We start from the raw sequence: 26,956 nt of genomic DNA on the forward strand, positions 1-26,956 counted from the left end.
GCTGCACACAATAGCGAAGTCATTAGCATAAGCCAATCCATGAACCCCTGCGGGAACTTGTTTTAACAAACTATTAATGGCTATGCTGAAGAGTGTAGGACTCAGAACACTTCCTTGGGGAATCCCTTCCTCTTGAAGATATGCAGAAGGGAAAGAAGAGCCCACTTTGACTTTTAGATAACGGTCAGACAAGAAGTCCTTTAAACAATTGAACATATTACCCCGATACCCCACTCTGCAACTTGCTTCAGAATGCCTCCCCGCCAGGTAGTATCGTAGGCATTTTTCAAGTCAAAAAACACAGCAATGCTCGAGTTCTGAATTGCAAAGGTATTCTGAATCTCACGAGTGATAAAAAGTAAGGGGTCCAGAGTGCACTTATTTCTTCTAAATCCAAACTGTCGGTTAGATAGATTTTTAGATTCCAAAAACCAAACTAAACGCATATTAACCATTCTTTCATAGATCTTACAAATGCAGCTAGTGAGAGCAATAGGTCTGTAACTTTGTGGGTCATGAGAGTCTTTTCCTGCCTTTAAGATTCCTATGATAATTGAAGTCTTCCAAGATTTAGGAGAAGACCCAGAAGACCAAAATTTGTTCAGCACATTTAAAAGGAATTTCTTCGACGATATGGATAAGTGACCAACCATGGAATAAAGAATGTCATCCTCTCCAGGAGAGGTTGGGGAGGATAAAGATAAAGCATGATCCATTTCATCCAAGGTGAAAAGAAGATTATATGCCTCCGAGTTCATATTGGTAGGAGGAATAATTGTGGTCTTGGCTCTAATTCTTCTGAAATCATGTGAATAATGTAGTGGACTTGAAATATCAGCATAATGTCTTCCAAAAGCCTCTGCTACTTCTTTTGTATCTGATATAAAAGAGTCATTTATCTTCAGAATGGGTAAAGGAGATGGAGTAAACTTTCCTTGTAATTTTCGAATCCTATTCCATACTAAGGTAGGGGAAGAGTCATATTTCAATTCGCTAATATATTTAATGAAGGATTCCCTCCTTGCTTTCTTGAAGAGTTTCTTCTGCTTTGCTCAAGCTCTTCTGTATGTTATCTTATTGACTAAACAAGGGTATCTCCGATATCTCTTATAAGTTCTTGTAATCTTTCTGCTTAAAGCACATTCATCGTTCCACCAGGGGACTACTGGGCGTTGAGGTTTACCAGCTGTCCTATGAATGGATGAGAAAGCACCAGAAAGTATGATGTCTACCAGATAATCATATGCATCAGTTACTACAAAAATCACTAGTCTTATGATTAATCTCTGTGGATCTCCTAAATAATTCCCAATTAGCCTCTCCTGTCTTCCATTTAGGTAAGCAAGAGGAGGGAGTGTTCTTTAAATATTTGATATGGATAGGCCAGTGGTCGCTACCATGTAGATCTTCATCTATTGACCAACTGTAGTCTAATCTTAAGGATGATGAACAAATAGTTAGGTCTATAGCAGAACTTGAGTTGTGAAAGACATCAAACCTAGTTTTGGAACAGTCATTCATCAAAATGACATCGTTATTATCAATAAATTCTTCAATTATATTGCCCCAGGGGTCACACCTTGATTCACCCCATAGAGGATGCTTGGCGTTAAAGTCACCCATTAAAATAAAAGGCTCAGGGAGCTGGTCAACCAAAGATTGTACGTCATTTAACTCAAACTGGCGGGGGTGGTTATATGTCTACAAGTCGATCTTCCAGTTCAGGTTCCAAATACAAAGAACATAAAGTGATCCATTTAGTGGTAAAGATTTGTACTGCACAAGCCTGCAACACCGAATGTAGGTGGACACTTCTGTGGTTTACAGATTTCTTAACAATGATACCAGTACCTCCATGGGCACGGCCCCCAATCATAGGAGATCTGTAAAATTTATAATTAAGTCCAACACTAGGGGATAAATCGCCAAGCATAGTTTCTTGGAGACAAATAGCAGACACATCATGTTCTTTAAAGAGAATCCAAACCTGCTCTCGATGAGAATTAAAACCTTGAATATTCCATTGAATTATGGAGATTATACTGTTTTCTTTTTCTTTTTTGGTTCTACTGGTCTGGCAAGAGAAGTCTGGGAGAGAGAGGGTCTACAAGATGGGTTCTTTTCTAATTTCTTTGCTTTCGCGGGTGGCATCCTCCTCTCTGACAATGGTCCGACCGACGATGTAGAGTCTGGGTTATTAGTTCCTTTCTTAGATTGCTTATCGTGAATTGGAGAAGAAGATGGAGATGAGGGTGGACTGTGGAGTCTTTTACTGCGCACAGCTTCAGACTCCATAGCTTTGCTTCTGTGCACCTCAACTGAGTGAGGCACATCAGTCTGTGATCCCTTTATTGGGGAGCCCCCCAAGTTTGGAAGGTTGACTGATCGAGAGGAGGCTTTATTAGAGGAACCCTGTGGGGTTTCAGCAATGGGAACTTTAGGTGCCTCTCTAAATGGGGCAGGAGACATTCCCTCAACTGGGGATGGGAGAACCTCCGCAGAGGAGGGTTGAGGAGTACTACAATTTCCAAGTTGTGGAGCAGAACGATTAGGTCTAGTAGTGACTCTGTCACGTTGAGGCTTGGGTTCAGCATTTGGTTGATCCTCATTGCTTCTGTGCACCTCTACCGAGTGAGGCACACTAGTCAGCAAGCCCTCTACTGGGGAGTCCCCCAGGTCTGGAAGAGAGATTGCCTGAGAGGAGGCTTCATTAGAAGAAGCCTGTGAGGTTTCTACAATAGAAACCTTAGGTGCCCCTCCAGATGGGGCAGGGGACACCCCTTCAACAAGGGGTGAGGAAACCTCCGCAGAGGAGGGTTCAGAAGTATTAGAAATTCCTAGTTGAGAAGAAGAAAGACGATTAGATTTCATAGTAACAATTTTACACAGAGGCTTGGGTTCAGTGTTAACAGAACCATTCATATTTGTTATTTACTATTTGTTTTAACAACATCACTGTATCTTTTGGAATTACTTAATAGTCTTTTAGCATGTCCTACACTTATATGTTCTGCATGAGCTTTTAGTAGTATTTCCTGTTCCTTCTTATAAATTACACAGTTCTTATTTCTGGCATCATGCTCTTCTTTACAATTTATACAAACTGTTGGGCGGGAACAATACCCCTGTTCAGGCTGAGCACATATCAAACATAGTTTGTCCCTTGCACATCTGCGGAAAGGATGGCCAAAACCATAGCAGTTAAAGCACTGAAGGGGACAGGGCTTAAACTGCTTCACATAAACAATCTCTTTTTCTATCTCTACATAATGAGGTAGATCTTCACCACAAAATCTTAGGATAATCATAGAAGAACGAGGGATTTTAGCAACCTTCCAAACATTAGTTGGGCACATTTCTAAAATTTCTTCTTCCTCAAGTCATACAAATCTATTAAAAATTACCCCTTTGGCATGACTAAAGGTATAGTGGGGTTTAACTTCCTTAACCCCTTCCATGCGGTGCCGCACACGTAGGCGTCATGGGGAGCGAGTGTATTCGCGAGGCTGCCATATCGGCGTCTTGATTATATTTATTGTAGTCGCCCCTCTATAATGACATTCTTTCTAATTCTTTTGTAATCGCATTTTCTATGGTTTCAAAATTTCACGGGTGAAGAGAGAACGATCGATATAAGCGGTGACTATATTTTATGATGCGAGTATTATTACGACACGTCGTACGGCTGGCATTGGCTGCTGCCACCGAGATCTAAGTCCATGACGCCTACGTGTGCGGCACCGTATGGAAGGGGTTAATGTCCAATTTCTGTTTCAAGTTGAGCACCATGGCAGCTTGTTCATAAGATTTTACATGAATTAAGAAGGAATTTCTTCCAAATCGTGATACCTGCGAGTTAGTCAAATTACCAGAGCCAAGGTGACTCTTCAAGAATCTTCGAAATTCGAACAAGTTAGCATGTTCCTTTGCAAGAGTGATAATAAGCCACTTAGCTGGATTAGGAGGCCTCTGCACACTTTCCTTCCTTTCCTCTACCGGGTTTTCTGGATAAAAGATATCCAGGTTAGGTGGCACTCTAGCAAAAAGTTGGGCCGAAGATTCATTTTCATTGCAATTATTATAATCCAAGCAGGCAGCAGCTGCATCCTGATTAGAAAGAAATGAGATCCAGACTAGCCAAGCTTTAAAGTTGTCAGTTAGTTTAACCCTGATCTCTTTAATTTGTCCAAATTTACGGAACTTTTCATATAAGTCTGTATAACTCTTATCAAGAGAGACATATTTTAGATGTAAGATTCTATGACTATTAGGGGCAGTATTTGAGCTATTTATTGGTTTCTGAGTATCTAAAGATGTTTTCATCATTTCAGAATCCATTCTAATTGTAAGTTTCTGGGCTACAGAATTATCTGTCAATGAAGTCTTAGTATTTTTACCAAAGTCCTTTTTCAAGCCGGAGTCATCAACTGGGGGTTTTACTTTTGCTGAGTCAATAGCGTCAACATTAGGATAGACAATATTAGGAGAGGGATCGGGGGGTTTAGTAGGAGGATCAGGTAGTGGTGGAGGTTTAGAATATTCAGTTTGAAAAGTCGCCATGATCGTGTATATTTATGAGGCCACACCATATATTAGGAAAGAAAGATAAATGCATAGAAGAAGATACTGCAGTTGCCTGATGCCTCAAGCAATAAAAGAAAAGTCTTTGCAGAGTCGTGAAGTTCCAGAAACGACTATTTACACATGCAGGGCCTCGGAGGTGGGTTAGAGACTTTGTCCCATTTAGGATGGGTCCGGCGTAGTCACTCTGCATGTGTACTGGATAGGGAGAAAGGAAGTCAGCAGCCTAGTACCTACCTCACAAACATGCATTCCCCAGTTGGTGGGCTTTCGGCCCTCGCAGGGAGTAGTGACCTTGCGGTATACATCCCCACTTGACTGGGTTTAGACATGTAGCTTGGGAGGCACCAAGATACCAGAACCTTCCTTAACAAGTATTAGAGAACGATGGTGAAAAAGGAGAGTAGGGTAGCAAATATGAAGGGTAGGGATACAGGAATTCACAAAGGAAAAGGGTGAGGGACCCTGTATCTATTCACTACCCCTCCCCCCAAAAAAACAAAACAAAAACTTTTGGCTCAGTTTTCATCTGGTAGCTTAGGGCTGACCTCTCCAGTATGGTTGCACCTGGCTGGCACAGCTCAGCCCGTCCTTGCTACATGGAAGCCCCCTCACTACATCAAAGTACTGGGCCTCGGGGGGGAATGAGTGCATAGAGGAATTAGGGAGAAATGTCAATGTAGTTGTATTGGGAGACCTAAATGTTAGGGTAGGAAATGAACCAATTGACGGAGTGATTGGGAAGTATGAAGTTCGAGGCAAAAATCGTAGTGGAGAATTGATGGTGGAGATGTGTCTTGAAAGAGAGTTGATGATAGCAAATACATTGTTTAAGAAGAAAGTCAAGCATAAGTACACATGGGAGAGGGTGGTGGATGGAAGGGTGGCAGATAGAGCATTAATGGATACTATAAAGTGGTGACCAGGAGTATGGTAGGAAGAGTTAAGGATGTACATGTTCTAAGGGGAGACAGTGGGGGAATATCAGATCATTTTCTGGTGGAAGGTAAATTGAGAGTAGAGAATAGGTGGAGAAAGAGGAAAAGGGCAGAAGGTAGGGAGGTACTTAGAGTGAACTGCTTAAATGAGGAAAAAATGGAGAATGAGTATAAAAAGAAGTTGAGAGAGGAGTGGGAGAGAGTAAAGGATAGAGTAGAGCTAGGAGTGGAGGAGGAATGGGGATGGTTCAAGGAGGGAGTCATAAGGTGTGCAAAGATGGTGTGTGGAACAAGGAGGGTAGGAGGAAATAGAAAGAAGGGTAGTGAGTGGTGGGATGAGGAAGCAAAGAAGGGTGTAGAAGAGAAGAAGCAGGCATTCATAGATTGGCTACAAATTAGGACAAGGGAATCTTATGAGAGGTACAAAGTAAAGAGAAGGGAAGTTAAGCATAAGATAAAGGTAGCAAAGAGGAGAGCAGATGTGAAATGGGGAAAGAGTATGACAGAAAATTTTGAAAGTAATAAAAAGATCTTTTGGAAGGAAGTTAAAAGAGGAAGAGGAGGCAAATCAAGTAGAGAAGAAAAGGTAAAAGGTGCAGATGGAGAGATGATAATGGAAGAGAAGGCAGTGAGAGGAAGGTGGGCAGAGTATTTTAGGGAGTTGCTGAATGTGAAGGAGGATAGGGAGGGAAAGGTGGTTGCAGTGGGAAGCGCTAAGAAAATGAGTGATGAGAGAGGAAAATGGAGAAGAAATAGGGAAGGATGATGTGAAAGCAGCTGTTATGATGATGAGAGCAGGTAAGGCACCTGGGTTGGATGGATGCCATGTGGAATGTCTGAAGGGAGGTACAGTTATGGTGGACTGGCTGGTGAGGTTATTTAATTTTTGTTTAAGAGAGGGTGGAGTGCCAGAGGACTGGAGGAGTGCCTGTATAGTTCTGCTTTACAAAGGAAAGGGGGACAAGTGGGAGTGTAGCAGTTACAGAGGGATCAGCTTGTTGAGTGTAGTTGGGAAGGCTTATGGGAGGGTCTTGATTGAGAGGATTAGGACAGGAACAGAGGTAGTAATTGGTGAGGAACAGTGTGGGTTTAGGATGGGTAGGGGATGTGTAGATCAGATTTTTGTGGTAAGACAGATATGTGAGAAAGCTATAGGAAAAGGTAAGGATGTTTTTTGGGCTTTTATGGATTTGGAAAAGGCTTAAGACAGGGTAGACAGGGAGGCACTGTGGGAGGTACTGCAGATATATGGGATAGGAGAAAAGCTGTTAAGAGCAGTCAAGAGTTTTTATGAGAGTAGTAGAGCTTGTGTTAGGATTAGAAATGGAGAGAACGAATGGTTTGAGGTAAAGGTGGGACTTCGTCAGGGGTGTGTTATGTCGCCCTGGCTGTTCAATCTTTACATGGATGGGGTGGTGCAAGAGGTGAATGCAAGGGTGGTGGGTCGGGGGTTGGAGATGATTAATGAAAATGGAGAAAAGTGAGAGGTGAGCCAGCTGTTGTTTGTTGACGACACTGCGTTTGTAGCAGGATCAGAGGAGGGATTGAGGAAGTTAGTGACAGAGTTTGAGAAGGTGTGAAAGAAGGAAGCTGAAGATAAATGTGGGTAAAAGTAAGGTGATGAAATGTACAAGGGGAGAGAGTGACAGTAGGCTGGAAGTGAGCATTAAGGGTGAGAAACTGGAGGAAGTGGATAGTTTTAGATACTTGGGTGCGAATGTGACAGGAAAGAGAGGAGTGGGGGTGGAGGTAGAATGTAGATTGAGAAAAGCGAGTAAATGCCTTGGTGGATTAAAAAGTGTAATGAGAAATAGACATCGTGGAATGGATGCTAAGAGAAGGTTATATGAAGGAGTGATTGTGCCAAGAGCACTGTATGGGGCAGAAACATGGAACATGAGAGAGGAAGAGAGAAGGAGTTTGAATGTGTTTGAGATGAAATGTCTGAGAAGTATGATAGGGGTTACTAGGCTAGATAGAGTGAGAAATGAGGAGGTGAGGAGGAGAACAGGGGTGGAAAGGGAGCAGGGAGATAGGGTTGATGAAAGAGTATTAGGATGGTTTGGACACATGGAAAGAATGAGTGAAGAAAGATTAGTAAAAGGTGTGGAAGGCAGAGGTGGAAGGAGTGAATATGAGGGGGCGTCCTAGGATGAGATGGATGGATGGGGTGAAAGGGGCTTTACAAAAGAGAGGAATGTCTGTAGAAGAAGGACAGGAGAGGACAGAAGATAGGGGTGAATGGAGAAGGCTTGTGTATAGATGAGGCTGTGATGCATGAGGGGGAGTGGGTGGGGGATGGGGGGTGAGGAAGTATGTACGAGAAAAATTTGACGCAGCCCGAAGGGATTTCTACCCGTCTTCTCCTTTCCTGCATGAGGGGACGGAGAGGGAGGGTCGCCGAATTTATGAAGTGGCCTTGCTGTTTCTTACGACACTGCTTCTGACCCAGGGCAGTGAACAGGATGCAGGGATGACCCGTCATCCAGGAGGTGCCAAGATAGAAGGGAGGGAGGAGGGTGGAGGAGAGTGGAATATATGGGAAATGAAATGGGTGGGAGTGATTTCTATGCCTTTTTCTTTTTGGCTACTCCCCTTGTAAGGGGGAAAAAGGCTTGGTATATGTATATGTATGTATGTATTTTCCATATACAGGTAATCCTCGTTTTACGCGGGTTCACATTACGCGATTTCACATTAAAGCGGTGTCCAAAACTAGGGGGTATTCCTCACATTACACAAATTCCTCAGAGTAACGCGAAATCCGGAAAGTTAAAATACGCGGGCTGCGATTTAGTTCCGTAAGGCAGCCGCTAGGTGACGCTAGCTGATTCCAGCCTCCGCATCCCTCTCGCCACCAAGCTCATTGTTTACCAACGCTTCGTTGTGTCAGCATCTCTGTGTTCATCAAATCATCAGTGTTCTTGTTTACCATGGCTCCCAAGCGCCCAGCGACATTTCCAGCCTGTGATGGTAGGCAGAAGAAAGCAAGGAAGACATTGACATTGGAGCAAAAGCTGGAAGTTCTGGACAGGTTAGATAAAGGGCAGAGAAACAATGTGATTGTGGCGGCAATGGGCCTCAGCGAGTCTACGGTGAGGACCATAAAACAAAACTCCACCAAGATTCGTGAAGCTGCCAAATCAGGAACGCCTCTACAAGCTAACAAGTCATCATATTCTCGCCCTATGGAGATGGAAAGGATGGAGAAGATGCTTGCAACTTGGATTGAGCATCAAAATAAGACTCGTGTGCCGGTTAGCTTGGCGCTGATTAAGGTGAAGGCGCTGTCTATTTATGACAGCATTGAAGGGGACAAGAAGCCTTTTTCTGCCAGCAACGGGTGATTTAATAAATTTCAAAAAAGGCACAGTTTTCATAATTTGAAGTTGGTTGGGGAAGCTTCTTCAGCTGATGCTCGAGCTGCAGCCGAATTCCCAGAAGAGCTCAAGAAAATTATAGAAGACGGGAATTATTCATCAAAGCAAGTGTTCAACATCGACGAAACCGGCCTCTATTGGAAGAAACTACCCAACCGCACCTACATCTCCAAAGAGGAAGCTTCTGCCCCCGGATTCAAGGCATCTAAGGACCGCTTAACGCTGCTGTTGGGGGCCAATGCAGAGGGCGACTACAAACTCAAGCCAGCACTTGTGTATCACTCAGAGAATCCTCGAGCCCTCAAGGTAAGAGTTGTAAAACTAACCTTATTCCATGTTACCATTTTCTATGCAAAAGATTGTGCGAATGAATTTTTTAGACCGTATAAAATCTTACGTTTCTTTTTTTTTGGCCAGGGTTACGACAAGGCCTTTCTGCCAGTGTACTGGTACGCCAACTCGAAGGGCTGGATGACTGGGACAGTGTTTGGCGATTATTTCAAGAATAAACTGCACAGGGAGCTGGAGGTGTACTGCAACAAAGAAAACATCCCCTTCAAGATCTTGTTGATTGTGGACAACGCGCCAAGTCACCCAGCATACCTGGCCGATATCAGCAACAACATCAAGATCGTGTTTTTACCGCCAAACACGACCTCGCTCATCCAGCCTTGTGACCAAGGGATAATCTCGACATTCAAGGCGTATTATCTACGTTCAACATTGGCGAACCTTGTGAAAGTGACGGAGCAACAAAACATCTCAGTCCGTGATTATTGGCGGCAGTTCACGGTAAAAGATGCTCTAACCTTCATCAAGGATTCGTGGAGTGAAGTGCCAACATCATGCTGCAATGGAGTCTGGAAAAAATTGTGTCCTCAATTCGTCCACGACTTCAAAGGATACAGCATAGACGACAATGTAGCCAAGGCCAACGTTAAAAGTCTGCGTCTAGCACAGCAAGTTGGCTTCGAGGATTTGGAAGAGGAGGACATCGACAACTTGCTTCAGTCTCACACACAAGAGCTCTCCAATGAAGATTTGTTTGACATCGAGAAAGAGAGAGTGAAAATGATGATGGAGGAGAAAGAGGAAGCAGCAGCAGCAGCAGCATCACCAGGACCACAGCGAGCCCTCACAGCTGCCAACTTGTCTGAGTGTATGGACTCGTTGATGCATGCAATGAGGGTCATAGAGGAGAATGATCCTAATGTCGAGAGGAGCAGCACCATCATACGACGTGTGATGGAGAACATGGCTTGCTATAATGCTATGTTAAAAGAAAAACAACAAAAGACAAAACAACAGCCGATCACAAACTTCTTCCGACAACGCACACCAAGTCAGCTAACCAGCGAATCGGAGACAGGCACCGAATCGGAGATGGACGCTCCCGATGACCCTGCCGCCCCTGCCTCACCACAAACATCACACACACACACCGAGTCCGATATAGCGCGCAGTGACACGTCAGGGGGTGAAGCCTAGTTAGGAATCTACAATAGTACACAGCGAGCGGTGAGTGTTGTGTTGTTGTCAGTATGGAAACGTGTGAGAGCAACATCTCAGCTTGCGGGATGGTTTCCTGACCCATGATTTTTTTCATTGTCCAAGGGTAATTTTATTTTCATAAAAGTAAAATAAAAATGAATGTAGAAAAAAACTTGAAAGAAATTTATTCATCCTTGAATCGCAATAAGCTGCCGCTACAACAACAACAACAGCGTGCAGATCAGCAGAGGGACGCTACTTATCAAGGCGTAAAGGCCAATTAACCCGTGATCCCATATGTGGTGGTAAATCAACAACAACAAGGCAGGTCAGAGGTTATATGCTTAGCTCGTGGCTCAGCTGCAGGAAGGATTATGGTATTGGAAACACTTGTAACAGCAAAGTAGTGAGTTTAATTCCTCACATTACGCGAAATTCACATTACGCGCTGCCTTTTGGAACGCATCTAGCGCGTAAAGTGAGGACTACCTGTATATATATATATATATACACATATATATATATACACTTTTTTCATACAAGTGAATTTTTTTATACCTGTGAAATACCATTTCCAACTATCAAAATGTTCAACAAAGACTGGATCTTAAACAATATTAAAGCATTTCATTATGGTCTATTTATAATATCATTCCCCACCTTAAAAACAGAACACCAAATAGTACACCCTTCCTCACCTGCTACAGAAGCATGTGGTTTTTCTCCAGTGTTGAGGTCAAGGAAGGCCCCTGTTCCTAAAGTGACTTTTATGTCTCCCTTCTTAAAGCCTCGCTGTCCAACCATTGCAGCCCCTTGGTCTGCTACCTATGACATCAGGGGTAAAAATATCAGTCATAACATCACAACTTCAAAGTTGCCTGAAATTACAAACCATCTTTTGATATAATTTCTTCCCACCTCCAACAACAAATTAATTTTTTCTACACCAGTGTTTGTTTTGTGAACATATATGTTTTGTATGGCAATGCTTAGAGGGCTGCTAACATCAATCTATCAATATGTGCCTCAGGTTTCTCCTGCAGTAGACCCATGGCTCCTTGGGAACTAACAAGAGCCATTGGCCCATATATCACTCAAGGAGAAAATTTTGTGTTGTATTCTAGGGATGACCCTTCATTCACATGGAGCTAAGATGAGAGGGAAACAAAGGGTGGTGGATGGGAGTGGAATGGTTGAGAGTGGATGTGTGCCTTCACTGGCCACCTCCCTTACAAGGTGGAAGTAGTTTGGTATATAGATAGATCTAAGAGTTGTTAATGAGAGGCAGTTTCTTGTGTGTGATGGTCGCATCTGGGGTAATTTTATTTTGTGGCCACACCTATTCTGTGATGGTACTGTCTTAGTGCTGGATGGTGTCTTGAACAAAAGTGTGCTAATGTGGATTTTGATTCTCATTGGAGGAATTTTCTGTGGGGCTGTTGTCAGGGGGTTAGGTAGAGCAATGACTTTGGTGGTCTTTCCTGAAGAGATTATATCATGATTTGGGTGTGAATGTGTTTTCATGTGTATAAATACATTCTTGTATATGAATTTTAGTATTTTTTCCACCATATATAATGATGTAAATACAGTATACACCACACTGGCGTACTGACTGCATGGTAGCACACAGCCAATGGTTTAGGTATTGTTTTAGTTTGGGGTGCCTCTACACACCAGAGTCACACACCATTTGTCTATGTTGGAGTAAAATCTCGACACATAGAGGAATGAAGTTACTTTTCTACTACAGCTGTCCCTCACCTATGCTGTTTCCTTGAAATTGTCCCTTACCAATCAATCTCTTCCTACCCCTGTGGTAGGGAGAAAAGAATTCTGCCACTGTGCTTACTGTGCATGTCATAAGAGGTGACTACTTGGGACAGTGATGAGAGTAGGGATTCTGTTATCTGTATATTCATCCTACATGTCAAGGCATAAGAGGGTCTAGAACTCCAAATAGAACCCTAGTAATTGGGTCATTATACATGTGAGGCTGTAGTACAGATGGGTGTAAATGGAAAGAGATTGGCAAGGTGTGAGAAGAAATATGGATATGTTAGCATTAAGTGAAACAAGAGTTGTGGGGGAGAGGTGAGTTTCAGTTTGGGAATGTGATCTGGAGGGTATCAGGAGTGATGACGGAATGTGGGAGGGAAGGAGTGGCTCTGATGGTAAGTGATGAGATAGGAACATGCATGGTGTAGCAGAGGGAAGTATCTTCAAAGTTAATGTGGATGAAGTTGAAACAGGGACAAGAGATGTATTTACCTAACTGTAGTTGCCTAACTGTAGTATACAAGAAATGAGCAACACTCACTGGATCCTGTCACCTAGTCTCCAATTCATAACTACCCTCAAATTCATGTACAGTTCATACTTAACTATATCTCTGATTTCCAATTACCATCTTCACATTTGAATTCATGTATTCTTCCAGCTTGGGCTATATCACCTTCTAAGCTATTCCAAGTATTTACGCATCTATATGGAAAACTGTATTTCTTCATATCCTTTAGACATGTAGTCTTCCTTAATTTGTTCTCATGACCTCTTAAAGCTCTCCTATCCTTAATCAAGAGATCTCTTTTGTCAATGTAATCTATCCCCTTTGGTGACTGAGTACTGTAATCATATTACCTTTTTTTCTTCAATCTTTCAATGGCAGATCCAGTGTTTTTAGTCTTTCTTCATATGGTTTATCTGCCAGGCTGAGGGCCTGTTTGGTTGCTATCCTTTGTATTTTCTCTTATCTTGGTCATATCCCTCATTGTGTGGAGACCATACTATTGACACATATTCTAGTTTTGGACAGATCAGGAATTCAAGGAGTTTTTTCATCATCTCTTTATCCTTATAATGAAAAGCCACTTTAATCCTCTCCAGCAGTCATCTCTCCCACAATCCTGTTCATATGTCTGTCAGGTGACAGGCTGTCTTTAATCAATACTCTCAAACTTTTCTCCTCTTTTACTTTTGTAATGAGTTCATTTCCCAAGGAATAGATGGTCATTTGCAGCTATTGCCCATTTCCAGTGTAGCGTCTAGTCACCCCTTGTCTTTGTCTAATATGTATTTACCTAGTTGTATTTACCTAGTTGTAATATACGGGAGGGGAGCTATGCTCGTGGTGACCCGTCTTTGTATCTCTCCGCATCAAGTTTTATCTTAAAATCTTGTATAGTGTTAGCACATACTGTTTTGTTGTCTAATTTGTTCCATGTATTTATCGCTCTGTGTGGGAAACTGTTCCTTTTCAAGTTTTTTCTATAACTATCCTTTTTCAAGTTTTTTCCGTGTCCTCTTGTTTTACCGTTGTCCCACATTAATAGGTCGTTCCTGTCTAAAACTTCCATTCCTTTCATTATTCTGTAGATAGTTAGCAAATCTCCTCTTTCTCTTCTTTGTTCCAGAGTTGGTAGGTTCAATTTGGATAGTCTTTGCTCATATGTTAGTTCGGCGAGTGTCGGTGCTAGTTTTGTTGTCGCCCTTTGTAATCTTTCTAGTTTCTTAATATTCTTTTTGGTACTGGGTGTCCAAAGTGATGCTGCGTACTCGAGTTTTGGTCTTATTAGTGTAGTAAGTATTTTTCTTATAATTTCTTCATCCATATAGGTAAATGCCACTTTGATTGCTCTCAATAAGTTGTAGGTTTCTCCGAACATCTTGTTTATATGCTTATCTGGTTTCATGTCCTTTCCAATCATCACTCCAAGATCTTTTTCATAGTTTGTTTTATTTATTTTTTCTTCTCCAATTCTGTAATCTTTTGATATTCTATTTTTACTCTTTCCAAATTCCAGTATGCTGCATTTCTTAATATTGAATTTTACTTCCCATTTTTGAGTCCAATTCCATATTGTGTCCAGATCTTGTTGCAATGAGTTGCAGTCCTCTTCCATTTTTACCTTCTTAACCACTTCACTCCGGACTTAAATCTCGCGGGCAGCAGCCAATGCCAGCCGTACTACGTGTCGTAATAATACTCGCATCATAAAATATAGTCACCGCTTATATCGATCGTTCTCTCTTTCAACCGCGAATTTCGAAAACCACAGAGAATGGGATTCAGGGCACATTTGGGAGAATGTAAAAACACAAGGGCAACTACAATAAATATAATCAAGACGCCGATATGGCAGCGTCGCGAATCCACTTGCTCCTCATGACGCCTACGTAGGCGGCACCGTATGGAAGGGGTTAAGTAATTTTGCATCATCTGCAAAAAAATTTATATAGCACTCCACGCCTTCATTCATGTCATTAATGTATACAGCGAACATGATCGGTGCCAGTACTGATCCTTGCGGGACCCCGCTTTTTACTTCTTCCCAGTTGGAGAATTTTTCTCTAATTACAACTCTCATTTTCCTCCCAATCAGAAAGTCTTTCATCCATTCCAATAATTTTCCTCTGATGCCACCTTTTGACTCTATCTTATTTATTAGTTTCCTATGAGGTACCTTATCGAATGCCTTTTGCAGGTCCAGAAAAGCACAGTCTGCCCATCCATCTCTTTCTTCTATTATGTCTTGAGTAAAAGCAAATCAGATTTGTTGTACAGGATCTCCCTTGTCTAAATCCAAATTGATTTGGGTTCAGTATAGATTTTTCTTCCAGGTACTTAACCAGGTACTCTTTCACAAATTTTTGCTATTGTGCTTGTTAGTGAGACCGGTCTGTAGTTAGATGGATCTTCCTTTCTTGCCCAGAGATTATAGTGACCTGTGAGTCTTATAATTCTTACTTTCTCATCACTAGGGGGGTAATTATGTTGCCTATAGTCAGCCCTTGTCTTTGTCTAATATGTAATATGCCTTTCTTGCCCAGAGATTATGTTTACCGGCAAGTCATCTCGCCTATGTATAGACTTGTTGTATTTTTTTGTTCATAAAGAGGGGAAAGTAAGAACTGAGGAACAAGAGTTTCTTTAACCTCTTCTTACCAGTACTTACCATTAGCAAGTGCTCAAGTAATACCAACAATGGCACTCCAGTGCCAGCTACTACACCAGTGCTTTAACATTTTTTAGTATTGAAATCCATTTCCCATTCTTGGCTCCATGCAAAATTAGTGTCCAGATCTTCTTGCAATAGTCTACAGTCCTCTTCATTTTTCACTTTTCTCATGATTTTTGTATCATCTGTAAACATGCTGGTATAGCTTGTACTTTCCATCATGTCTTTGACAGAGACAAGAGACATTATTGGCATAAGCACTGAACCTTGTAGAATCCCAGTTGCTACTGCTATCTTGACATCTTATCCTTTACTACTGTCCTCATATATTTTTCCTTCAGAACATCTTCCATCCATTTGAGCATTTTGCCTCTCAGTCCTCCAATTTCCAAACAAGTTGACAGTAAGGTACTTTAACAAAAGCCTTCTCTAGACTGAGGTACACACAGTCAACCCTTGCAGCAATCAATCACTTTTGAGAAAAAGCTTAAAAGGTTTGACACACATGACCTTCCAGATCTGAAGCCAAATTGACTGTCTATCAGAATGTTCATCTTTTCAAGATATTTGGTCCATCAATCTTCCATACAGTGGGCTTTTATGAGTACATATAGTTCTCATAGTGAGAAAAGAGGAGAGGAAAGTTTTTTTTTATTTTTTTTTTTATAAATTTAATCAAGTGTCTAAAGATTTTTAGAGGAATGTAAATGTAGTGGTGTTGGGTATCTCAATGCTGGAGTAGTGGATGAGCCAAAAGATGGAGTAGTTGGGAAATCTGGAATGCCAGGTAAGAATCTCTGTGGAGAAATGAAGTTGGAGATGTGTTTAGAAACAGAGATGATGATAGCAAACACAAGCGTTTAAGAATAGATCCATGCATATACATGGGGGATGGTAGTGGATGATGGCTGACAGGGACTTTGTTGTAAAAAGTGTATATGGACAGATGTTAATGGAAGAGAGGGCAGTAAGGGAAAGATGGGTACAGTATTTCAGAGAGTTGTTGAATGTGGAGAAGATTGGGAGGGACTGAGTGTGGTGGTGGGAGGAGAGAGGAAAATGGTTTATGGGACAGGAAAATAATAGGGCTATATGAAAAGATGAACTACAAAAAACACTGAAAATTATGAAAGCTGGTGAGGCACCTGGTTGGATAGATGTCATGCAAAATGTCTGACAATGGAAGGAATGTTTATAATGAACTGGCTGGTGAGATTGTTTAATGTGCCTATGGGAGAGGAATGTGCTGAAGGACTTGTGGAAAACTTGTATAGTTCTGCTTTACAAATGCAAATGCAGTACTTTAGAAGGATCAGTTTGATGAGCATAATTCAAATGGCACATGGCAGAGTGTTAACTGAGAGGATTAGGGGAGGAAAAGGGAAAAATTTATGAGGAACAATGTGGTATTAAGAAATGTAGAGGGGTATATCAATAAAAATTTTGTAGTAAGGCAGATTGGTGAGACATTTAGGTCTAAAGAAAAGGATGTTTTTCTGGGCTTATGCAGATTTAGAATAGGCTTATGAGAGGGTAGATAAGAAGGTATTCTGGGTGATTTTGCAGATATGTGGGGCAGGGTGAAAGTTGTTACGAGCAGTCAAAAGATTTTACATGAGTAGCAGAGCTTATGTTAGGGTTGAGAGTAGTTTGATGTGAAGGTAGTGCTGCATCAAGGTTGTGATATGTCACCATGGCTGTTTTCAATGTGTACATGGACAAGGTGGTACAGAAGGTAAATGCATTGGTGATGGGCAGAGCATTGGAAATTGTTTACTTTTACTTTGGTTTACATTTTTACATTTATTTTCAACATTCTCCTATCACATACCTCCAAAACTCTGTCACTAACTGCCTTCTGACCCAGTTACAAGTGTAGTGTCATCAGCAAAAAACAACTGGCTCACCTCCCACTTCTATCCAGTCTCTCTGACTGGATGGAGGTGGGAGGCGAAAGTAAATGTGGGTAAAATTAAAGTGATGAGATGTACATGGGAGGGTAGTATGAGTTAGAGGGTAGTCTTAATGGAGAGGGTCTAAAGGAAGTGGACAGTTTTAAGTATTTAGGGTCACATGCGTCCAGGGTTGGGATTACTTTTCTTATTATTATTATTATTATTTAGTAAAATTTAGTTAATTTAGTTATTTATGTATGAGGTGGAATGGGTGGGGGGATGGGGGGTGAAGGAGTATGTGTAAGCAAAATTTGACGCAGCCCAAAGGGATTTCTCCCCCGTCTTCTCCTTTTATGCATGGGGGACGGAGAGGGGGGGGGGTCACTGATTTAATGAAGGGGTCTTGCTGTGGATGTGCTGTGACTTGCGACACTGTCTCTGACCCAGGGCAGTGGACAAGGTGCAGGGATGACCCATCATCCAGGAGGTGCTAAGATGGGAGGGAGGGTGGAGGGGAGTGGAGTGCATTTAGGGATGGAATGGGTGGGAATGATTTTATGCCTTTTTCTTTTTGGCTACCTCCCTTGTAAGGGGGAAAAAGCCTTGGTATATGTATGTATTATTATTATATATATTTTTAGCCCAACCCATTGGGTTATTTTGGGTTTTATTGTGTCTATTGGGCTTTAATTCTTTTTGTTTATTCCTCACACCTATGTGTAAATCAGTTTAAATAAGCAATCAAAAAATAATTTAGTGTGATTTTTATTCGATAGGAATTATTTGGCATCAGAACATCTATGGTCATTGATGGCACTATTTAGATAAAATATTATTATTTCTATATTGTTATAGAAAGAAGGTACTATACCTTAGAAATATATATTTTAAAAACAATGAACATTTTAACAGAGATAATTCAAACTTTTATACTAACTTATAAATTAGTTATCATTTGAACTGATATGCTGTATTTAAAAGGTTTTAATTAATGCTGCATTAAAGTTTAGAAAATATATAAATAACATTTAAAACTTGACATTCTAAATCTTATCAAGAATGCAAATTTCTTTAAGAAAATTAAAAAGGAGATCAATATCACATTCAGCTCCTAAAATTTTAATCAAAGTATATCTGCCATTATTATTTTTACAATGGTAAAAGTAATGTTCTCTAGCCGCCATTAGGCTTAGGCATTCAACTAGAATATGTTTGAGTGTCAATAGGACAATGCAATCATTACAAAATGGTTGAGGTTCTCTGTTCATTAGGAAGCTATGTGTCAGTCTAGTGTGACTGATTCTTAATCTGCATAATATAACTTCTTTTTCTCTAGGTAAATCTGAATATTTCCAAGGGCAAGAGGTGATAGATGTCTTTCATTTTCTGGTCTTCTGGTTCCCAGTAACAGTTCCAGACTTCCTGGAGTCTTGACTGAATGACAGGATAAATATCTCTGACTGGTAGAGCAAGGCTGTTCCTGGAAGTAACTCTAGCTGCATGTTTTGCTAAGGCATCCGCTTTCTCATTCCCACTAACTCCTACATGGGCAGGGACCCAACAGAACTTTATGTTTTTGCCTCTTTTTTCTATTATATACAACCATTCTGATATTTCTATTACCAGTGGGTGATTTGAGTTAAAGTGAACTATTCCCTGTAGTACACTTTCTGGGTCACTGTAAATTATCAAACTATTTCCGTTGTGCATCATAATTTCTTTGAGTGCAGTTAAGATTGCATACAGTTCTGCTGTAAAGATAGAGGCCTGTTCAAGTAAACTTACACTTTGAGTAAGACTTGGAAAGACAACTCCAAATCCAGCACCTACACTGGACTTGGAGCCATCAGTGAAAATTGGAATGGATTCTTCATGAATTTCCATGTGTTCTAGGAAGGTTAGTCGCATCATCTCTGTGGACATTTCTTTCTTTGAACTGAATATACATTTACAAAATTCTATAGATGGAAGCTTACATGGGGGCACCATTGAGTATCTAATTGGTAAAATGTTAATTTTTGGGATCTCTAATTCCTCAAACATTTTTGAAACTTGATATTCAAAAGGCTTAGGGAATCTGGGATGATCAAGATAAATTTTGTAGTATTTTTGATTAGAAACCACTTCACATACAAGAGATTTAGGAATTCTCTTGATTCTATGCCAGTATCTAACCAGCAGTGACTGGCAGTAAAGGTCCAGAGGCAATTCACTTGCATCCACCAACAAACTGGGTATTGGGGATGATTTAAAAGCTCCTGAGGCTAATCTTACTCCAGTATTATGTATGGAATTCAAAATAGATAGTGTCGTTTTTGTTGCCAATGAATACACTTCATATCCATAAGCCAGTTTTGGGGCAACTAGTGCTTTATAGAGGATCATCAGATGTTTCCTGTTGGCTCCCCATGAGGTGTGAGAGAGTACTTTTACTAAATTAAGAGCTTGTGAGCATTTTACCTGTAGATCCAAGTTAATGTTTTATCAAGAATCAGTCCTAAGAACCATGTTTCATCTTCGTAAGATATTCTTTGTCCATATAGATACAAGTTAGGATCAGGATGCAGACCTCTTATTCGGCAAAAATGCATCACTACCGTTTTTGAAGCTGAAAACTTGAGTCCACATTTTGAAGCCCAATCTGCTATTCTATTAACCCCTTCAATACGGGCCACATCACACGTCTGGCAGCATTAGCTGCCAGACGTGCGATGTTGCGTCATAATATTCGCATTATAGAAAATAAAGACACTGCTCTATTACTTGTTCACTTTCGCCCGTGAATTTTGATAACCATAGAAAATATGATGAAGCCAGTTTACAGAGTATAAGGGTCACGCAGGCACGACTACAATAATATAATCAAGACGCCAACGTCGGCCTCCTCGCGTACCCACTTGCTCCTTATGACGCTTACGTAGGGGTCACCGTATGGAAGGGGTTAATAGTTAATTGTATCTTTCTTTCAGCAATTACCATTCGTGAAGCTGCCAAAGAGATGGACAAGTCATCAGCAAATAGGGTATGCATTACTTCATGTGGGATTATAGAACTTATACCATTTATTGACAATGCAAACAGTGTTACGCTCAAAACACTGCCCTGTGGCACTCCTTCTTCTTGAACATGAACTGAGGAAAATGTATTACCAATTATGACCTTGAACCTTCGGTTGTTGAGAAAAGATTTAATAAAAATGGGAAGTTCTCCTCTAAGTCCAATTTCGTAAACAACTTTCAACATGCCAAATCTCTATGTGGTATCGTAAGCTTTTTCTATATCAAAGAAGACCGAGATGTGGTGTTTCTTATTAGCAAAAGCCTCGCAAATTGATGTCTTCAATCTTATCAATGCATCTATGCACGATCGCATCTTATGAAATCCACTCTGTGTGGGGTTAAAAAGTCCAATTTTCTCCGAATACTAGACTAGGCATACATTTATCATTTTCTCCATTAATTTACATATACAGGATCGGAGGAGGGATTGAGGAAGTTGGTGACAGAGTTTGGGAGAGCGTGTGATAGAAGAAAGCTGAAGATAAATGTGGGTTTTAAGGTGATGAGATGTACAAGGGGAGAAAAATGGCAGTAGTCTGGAAGTGAGCATTAAGGGGAGCGACTGGAGTAAGTGGATAGTTTTAGATACTTGGGTGCAAATGTGGCAGGAAAAGGTGGAGTGAAGGTGGAGGCAGAATGTAGATTGAGAGAAGCGAGTAAATGCCTTGGTGGATTAAAAAGTGTAATGAGGAATAGACATTTGGGAATGGATACTAAGAGGAGACTATATGAAGGAGTGATTGTGCCAACAGCACTGTATGGGGCAGAAACATGGAACATAAGAGAGGAAGAGAGAAGGAGTTTGAATATGTTTGAGATGTGTCTGAGAAGTATGATGGGGGTTACTAGGCTGGATAGAGTGAGAAATGAGGAGGTGAGAAGGAGAACAGGGGTGGTAAGGGGGTTGGGAATAGAATAGAATAATTGGGATTTATCTGGCATTGCAACATCAATGGTCATTGACGTCATAGTATTTATGATTAAGAAAAGGAAGTGGTAAAAAGCCTAAAATATAAATTAAATAAAAAAAGATTGAAATCTAAAGATCACTGAGAAGATCAATAGCACTAAGAAAATTAAAAATAGAATTTATATTGCAGTTACATCCCAGAACACTGCCAAGGGACAGATCTCCTTCATCTCTGTGTTTTGACAAATATTGTTGTCTTTCTCCATCATAACTGGAGCATTCCACCATAATGTGTCTAATGGTTATAGGAACAAGGCAATCATTACAAAATGGAGGAGGACTGCCCTCCATAAGAAAGCCATGGGATAATCTAGAGTGACCAATCCTCAACCGGCAAAGGGTTACTTCCTGTTTGCTGTTCAGTAATATATAAGACCAAGGATGAATAGTATCAGTAATCTCTCTCATCTTGTTACCAGCCTCAAGATCCCATTGGAACTGCCAAAGAGATGAGATCTCGGCTTTGATTAGAGGGATATAATCTTCATAAGGTATAGGCTGTAAGCAAGGTAAGGGTGAGAGAGCGGCTTCCTTGGCCAATTTATCAGCCTGTTCATTTCCTGGTACTCTGACATGTGCTGGAACCCAGCAGAAGTTTATTTCATTACTTTGACGCTCGATTAAAAATAGCCATTCTAAGATCTTTAAAACTATTGGGTGCCTTGAGTCGAATTGTTCTAGAGACTGCAAGACACTCTTTGAGTCACTAAAAATTGTAAAACATTTGGTTCTGCTTTTCATGGAGGATATAATCTCCATGGTGGACAGTATTCCCGTCAGTTCGGCAGTGAAATTAGATGTTGTATCAGCAAGGTACCCTTACGATTAAAATCATTTGAGAATATTCCAAAACCAACGCCAGTGCTAGTGTTGGAGCCATCAGTAAAAACAAACACAGAGGGTTGGTGATTAAAAGAATGTTCTAAAAAAGCATTGAGTAGTTCATAATCCTTAAAATTACGCTTACAATCGTTAAAATATTTACAGAAAGACACTGTGGGCAGTCTCCATGGGGGAACAACCGAATATCTAAAAGGAAGGATGGGAATCTTGGGAAGATTCATGTCCTCTAAAATCCTTTTCATCCGGTATCCAAAAGGCTTTGGAAGTCTGGGGTGATTGTTGAAATAAGTGCTATTAAAATCTGCTTGAGCTGTTCTAAAAGTGAGAGAGTTGGGAAGCCTCTGCAATCTATGCCAGTATCTAATAGATGAGGTCTGGCGAATAAGATCTAACGACATTTCCCCTGCATCAACTAATAAACTTGGTATTGGGGAAGACTTGAAAGCACCTGTGGCCAAACGAACTCCACCGTGGTGTACCTTATCTAAAATTTTCAGTCTGGATGAAGTGGTCGATGAGTAAAACATCCATACAATAGTTTCGATAAAATAAGGGAGTGATGTAACCGCAAAATTGTTCTGCGGTCAGCGCCCCATGAGGTATGTGCTAAAACTTTTAAAATTTGCATTGTCTCTAGACATCGTGTCTTCAGGGTTTTCAGGTAAGGTACCCAAGAAAGGTGCTTATCAAAAATAAGTCCTAAAAACCTGGTTTCATCAACAAAGACATGGGAAGTAATACATAACTTAACTAGGCCCAAAATTAATAACATCGATGAATTCATACATACATACATACATACATACATATACCAAGGCTTTTTTCCCCCTTACCAGGGGGGTAGCCAAAAAGGACAAGGCACCCTCCCTCCCATCTTAGCACCTCCTAGATGACGGGTCATCCCTGCACCCTGTCCACTGCCCTGGGTCAGAAGCAGTGTCGCAGGACACAGCACATCCACAGCAAGGCCGCTTCATTAAATCGGCGACGACCCCCCCTCTCCGTCCCCCCATATAAAGAAGAGGACGGGGAGAAATCCCTTCGGGCTGCGTCAAAAATTTTGCTCACACACACTACCTCACCCCCATTCCCCCGTCCAATCCACCTCATGCATCACATTTTCCATATACAACCATTCTCCATTCACCCGTCTTCTGTCCTCTCCCGTCCTTCCTCAACCGACGTTCCCCTCTTCCCCAAAGCCCCCTTCACCCCATCCATCCATCTCATCCTAGGACGTCCCCTCATGTTCACTCCCTCCACATCTGCCTTCCATACCTCCTTTACTAGTCTTTCTTCACTCATTCTTTCAATGTGTCCAAACCATCCTAATACTCTTTCATCCACCCTATCTCCCAGCTCCCTTTCCACCCGTTCTCCTCCTCACCTCCTCATTTCTCACTATATCTAGCCTAGTAACCCCCATCACACTTCTCAGACACTTCATCTCAAACACATTCAAGTTCCTTCTCTCTTCCTCTCTCATGTTCCATGTTTCTGCTCCATACAGTGCTGTTGGCACAATCACTCCTTCATACAGTCTCCTCTTAGCATCCATTCCCAGATTCCTATTCCTCATTACACTTTTTAAACCACCAAGGAAAAACTAAAAAAGAAGTGGCAAACAAATTTAATGAATTTTTCTCCCATGTAGGACCTAACCTCGCGAAACAAATAAAGACAACACATCAAAGTTATGAGACATTTTTGAAACACCAAATAAATAACACTGTTTTTAAAACCCGTCACAGAAAACGAACTTATGAACACAGTAAAATCAATGCAGAACAAGAAATCACTTGATTGCACAGGAATCAATACGAACCTCGTAAAACAAATTATGCCTATCATCAAAAATCATTTACTGACAATATGCAATAAATCATTTGAACAAGGAATATTTCCAGATGCAATGAAAATAGCAAAAGTAATACCGATATTCAAATCAGCCGACAAATCAAGTTATAATAACTATAGACCAATTTCACTATTACCACAGTTTTCCAAAATTCTTGAGAAGTTATTCACAATTCGCCTTGACTCATTTCTAAAAAAAAAAACTGATCAAGACAATTAATGAAGGATTATGTCAGCTATCCAACTGGTTTTCAGCCAATAAACTATCCTTAAACGTATCAAAAACTAACTACCTGCTTTTCTACAAAAATAATGAAAGCACTAAGCCGATCAAAATAAACAACGAAATTATTGAAAAAGCGTCTGTCAGTAAATTCCTAGGCGCGTATTTAGACGATCAACTTAATTGTAAACATCATATAAATCACGTGATAAATAAGATATCCAAAACTTTAAGAATAATGCATAAAATGAGAAATATCCTCAATGAAAATACCCTACGTACCATTTACTGTAGTCTACTACTACCATACCTAAACTATTGTTCAGATATTTGGGGTAATACTTATCAAACTAATCTTCAACGCATAATTACCTCTCAAAAAAAGGCACTGCATATAATCTGCAATGTAAGTCGTTTAGAACATACAAGTCATTTATTTAAAAAACTAAATCTACTGAAATTCAAGGGCTTAATAAAGTACAAAACTGTCATTGTTATGCACCAAATCTACAATAAACAAATGAATCAAAACATATTGAAATTTTACTCAACTTACGAAACTTGCTATGCGACTAGGCATACAAACGACTTCTTTAAAACTCAATACAGAACAACCAAAAAAGGCCAATGCTTATCTATTTTAGGTGTTAACACATGGAATAAACTGGAAAAGGAATTACCTAAGACAAAATGTTTATTAACATTCAAACGATATGAAAAAAAGTCTTTAATCTATAAGTATTAGTACTGTATATTGAACATTTCAGGTCCATTTCATGATTGTATTCATGGAGAAACTGTCATGTACCGCCCAAGTCTGCCGCTCTTTTTTTTTCTTGTTCCTGCAGGTCACGGTGACCCGAATCTGCGCAGTAAGTAATTATCGTCCCGTCAACAATCGACCTGACCTCTCACCTCTCACCTGACCCCCACAAGATGCGTTGCTCGCACGTGACCCCGATTCCTACGTGAGGTCGGAGTTAGTGGGCGTTGTGTCGCATCTCATTGTGTATTTACCTAGTTGTATTTACCTAGTTGTATTTTACGGGAAGGGGAGCTATGCTCGTGGGGTCCCGTCTTCATATCTCATTTTATCTAAACTATTTTTAAATTCATGTATTGTTTTTGCACACACCACTTTCTCATCTAACTTGTTCCAACTGTCTATTACTCTGTGAGGAAAGCTGTTCTTTTTCAAATCTCTTCTATAGCTGTCTTTTTTTATTTTCTTTCCGTGTCCTCTTGTATTTCTGTCATCCCATTTTATCAGATTCTCTCTATCAGTAATTTCTATGCCTTTCATGATTCTGTAAATAGCTATCAAATCTCCTCTCTCTCTTCTTTGCTCTAGTGTCTGTAGTTTAAGTTTTTGTAGTCTCTCTTCATATGATAGTTTTGAGAGTGTTGGTGCCAATTTTGTAATTGCTCTTTGTATTCTTTCAAGTTTTTTTATACATTTTTTTGTACTTGGTGACCATATCGTTGCTGCATATTCCAATCTTGGTCTTATCAGGGTGATTAGGATTTTCCTCACCATTTCTTCATCCAGGTATGTAAATGCCACTTTGATTGTTCTTATTAAATTATAAGTTTCTCCAAAAATATTATTTATATGTTTCTCAGGTGACATATTATTCATAACAATGACTCCCAGGTCCTTCTCATTTTCTACTTTTTTTATTCCTTCTTCTCCCAAATTATATGATCCTGTTATTCTGTTTTTGCTTTTTCCAAATTCCATTATACTACACTTTTTTGTATTGAACTCCATCTCCCACTTCCTACTCCATTCTTGTACTTTATTTAGATCTCTCTGTAGTGATTCACAATCTTCTTCAGTTTTCACTCTTTTCAGTAGTTTTGCATCATCTGCAAAGAAGCTCATATAGCTTTCAATTCCTTCATCCATATCATTAATATATATAGCAAACATTATTGGGGCCAGAACTGTTCCCTGCGGGACACCGCTTATTACTTCATTCCATTTTGAGTGCTGATCTCTTATCACTACTCTCATTTTTCTTTCTTGCAAAAAGTCTTCCATCCAATTTAGCAATTTACCTTGTATTCCTCCTTCATATTCTAATTTCTTAAGCAACTTCTTATGTGGTACTTTGTCAAAAGCTCTTTTTAGGTCTAGAAATGCACAATCAGCCCATCCATCTCTTTCTTGTATTATATCTATTAGCCTTGAATAGAAACATATTAAATTGGTGACGCATGATCGTCCTTGTCTGAATCCAAATTGCCTTGGATTTAGTACGTTGTTTTTTTCCAAGTATTTTACCCATCTACTTTTGATAATTCTTTCACAAATTTTTGCTATTGTACTTGTTAGAGAGACTGGTCTATAGTTGGTAGGTTCTTTATTTCCTCCTTTATATATAAGTACTATATTTGCTTTTTTCCAATCTTCTGGAACTTTTCCTTCTTTTAAGGAACTGCTTATTATGCTATGTATTTTGTCTGCCAGTTCATTCCTGCATTCTTTCAGAATCCAGTTTGCTATTTCATCTGGTCCATGCGATTTTCTGACATCAAAATTACCCAAGTGTGTCAATATTTCATTCTTTGTTACTTCTATTTCTTCCATAGGGGGGACTTTTTCTTTCCACTCAATCTCTTCAGGTTGTATATTTTCCCTTGTAAACACTGATTTAAAATGTTTGTTCATAATTTCTGCCATTTCCATTTCCTCAGTGTATTCAACTCCTCCTTGTCTTAATTTCTCCAAGTCTTGTTTGTTTTTCAGTTTATTGTT

General features: G+C 40.3%; 1 protein-coding gene across 6 annotated transcripts in view; it reads right to left on the bottom strand.

The window, feature by feature from the left end:
• LOC143039895 (glycerol kinase 5) overlaps positions 1-26,956 on the bottom strand; it is a 474,671-nt gene that overhangs the window by 91,844 nt on the left and 355,871 nt on the right. For 5 of the 6 annotated variants that reach the window (XR_012967672.1, XM_076210228.1, XM_076210230.1 and 2 more), the window contains one exon: positions 11,089-11,215. The exons of the other annotated variant lie outside the window; for it this stretch is intronic. Coding sequence is in view for 4 of the 5 variants with exons in the window: in XM_076210228.1 (XP_076066343.1) it covers positions 11,089-11,215 (127 nt within the window). In the remaining variant the exon portion in view is untranslated. The remainder of the gene's footprint in view (positions 1-11,088; positions 11,216-26,956) is intronic. 6 annotated transcript variants of the gene reach the window in all.

Source organism: Oratosquilla oratoria, chromosome 27 (genome assembly GCF_046742065.1).
Source record: "Oratosquilla oratoria isolate Oo_2021 chromosome 27, ASM4674206v1, whole genome shotgun sequence".
NCBI lineage: Eukaryota > Metazoa > Arthropoda > Malacostraca > Stomatopoda > Squillidae > Oratosquilla > Oratosquilla oratoria.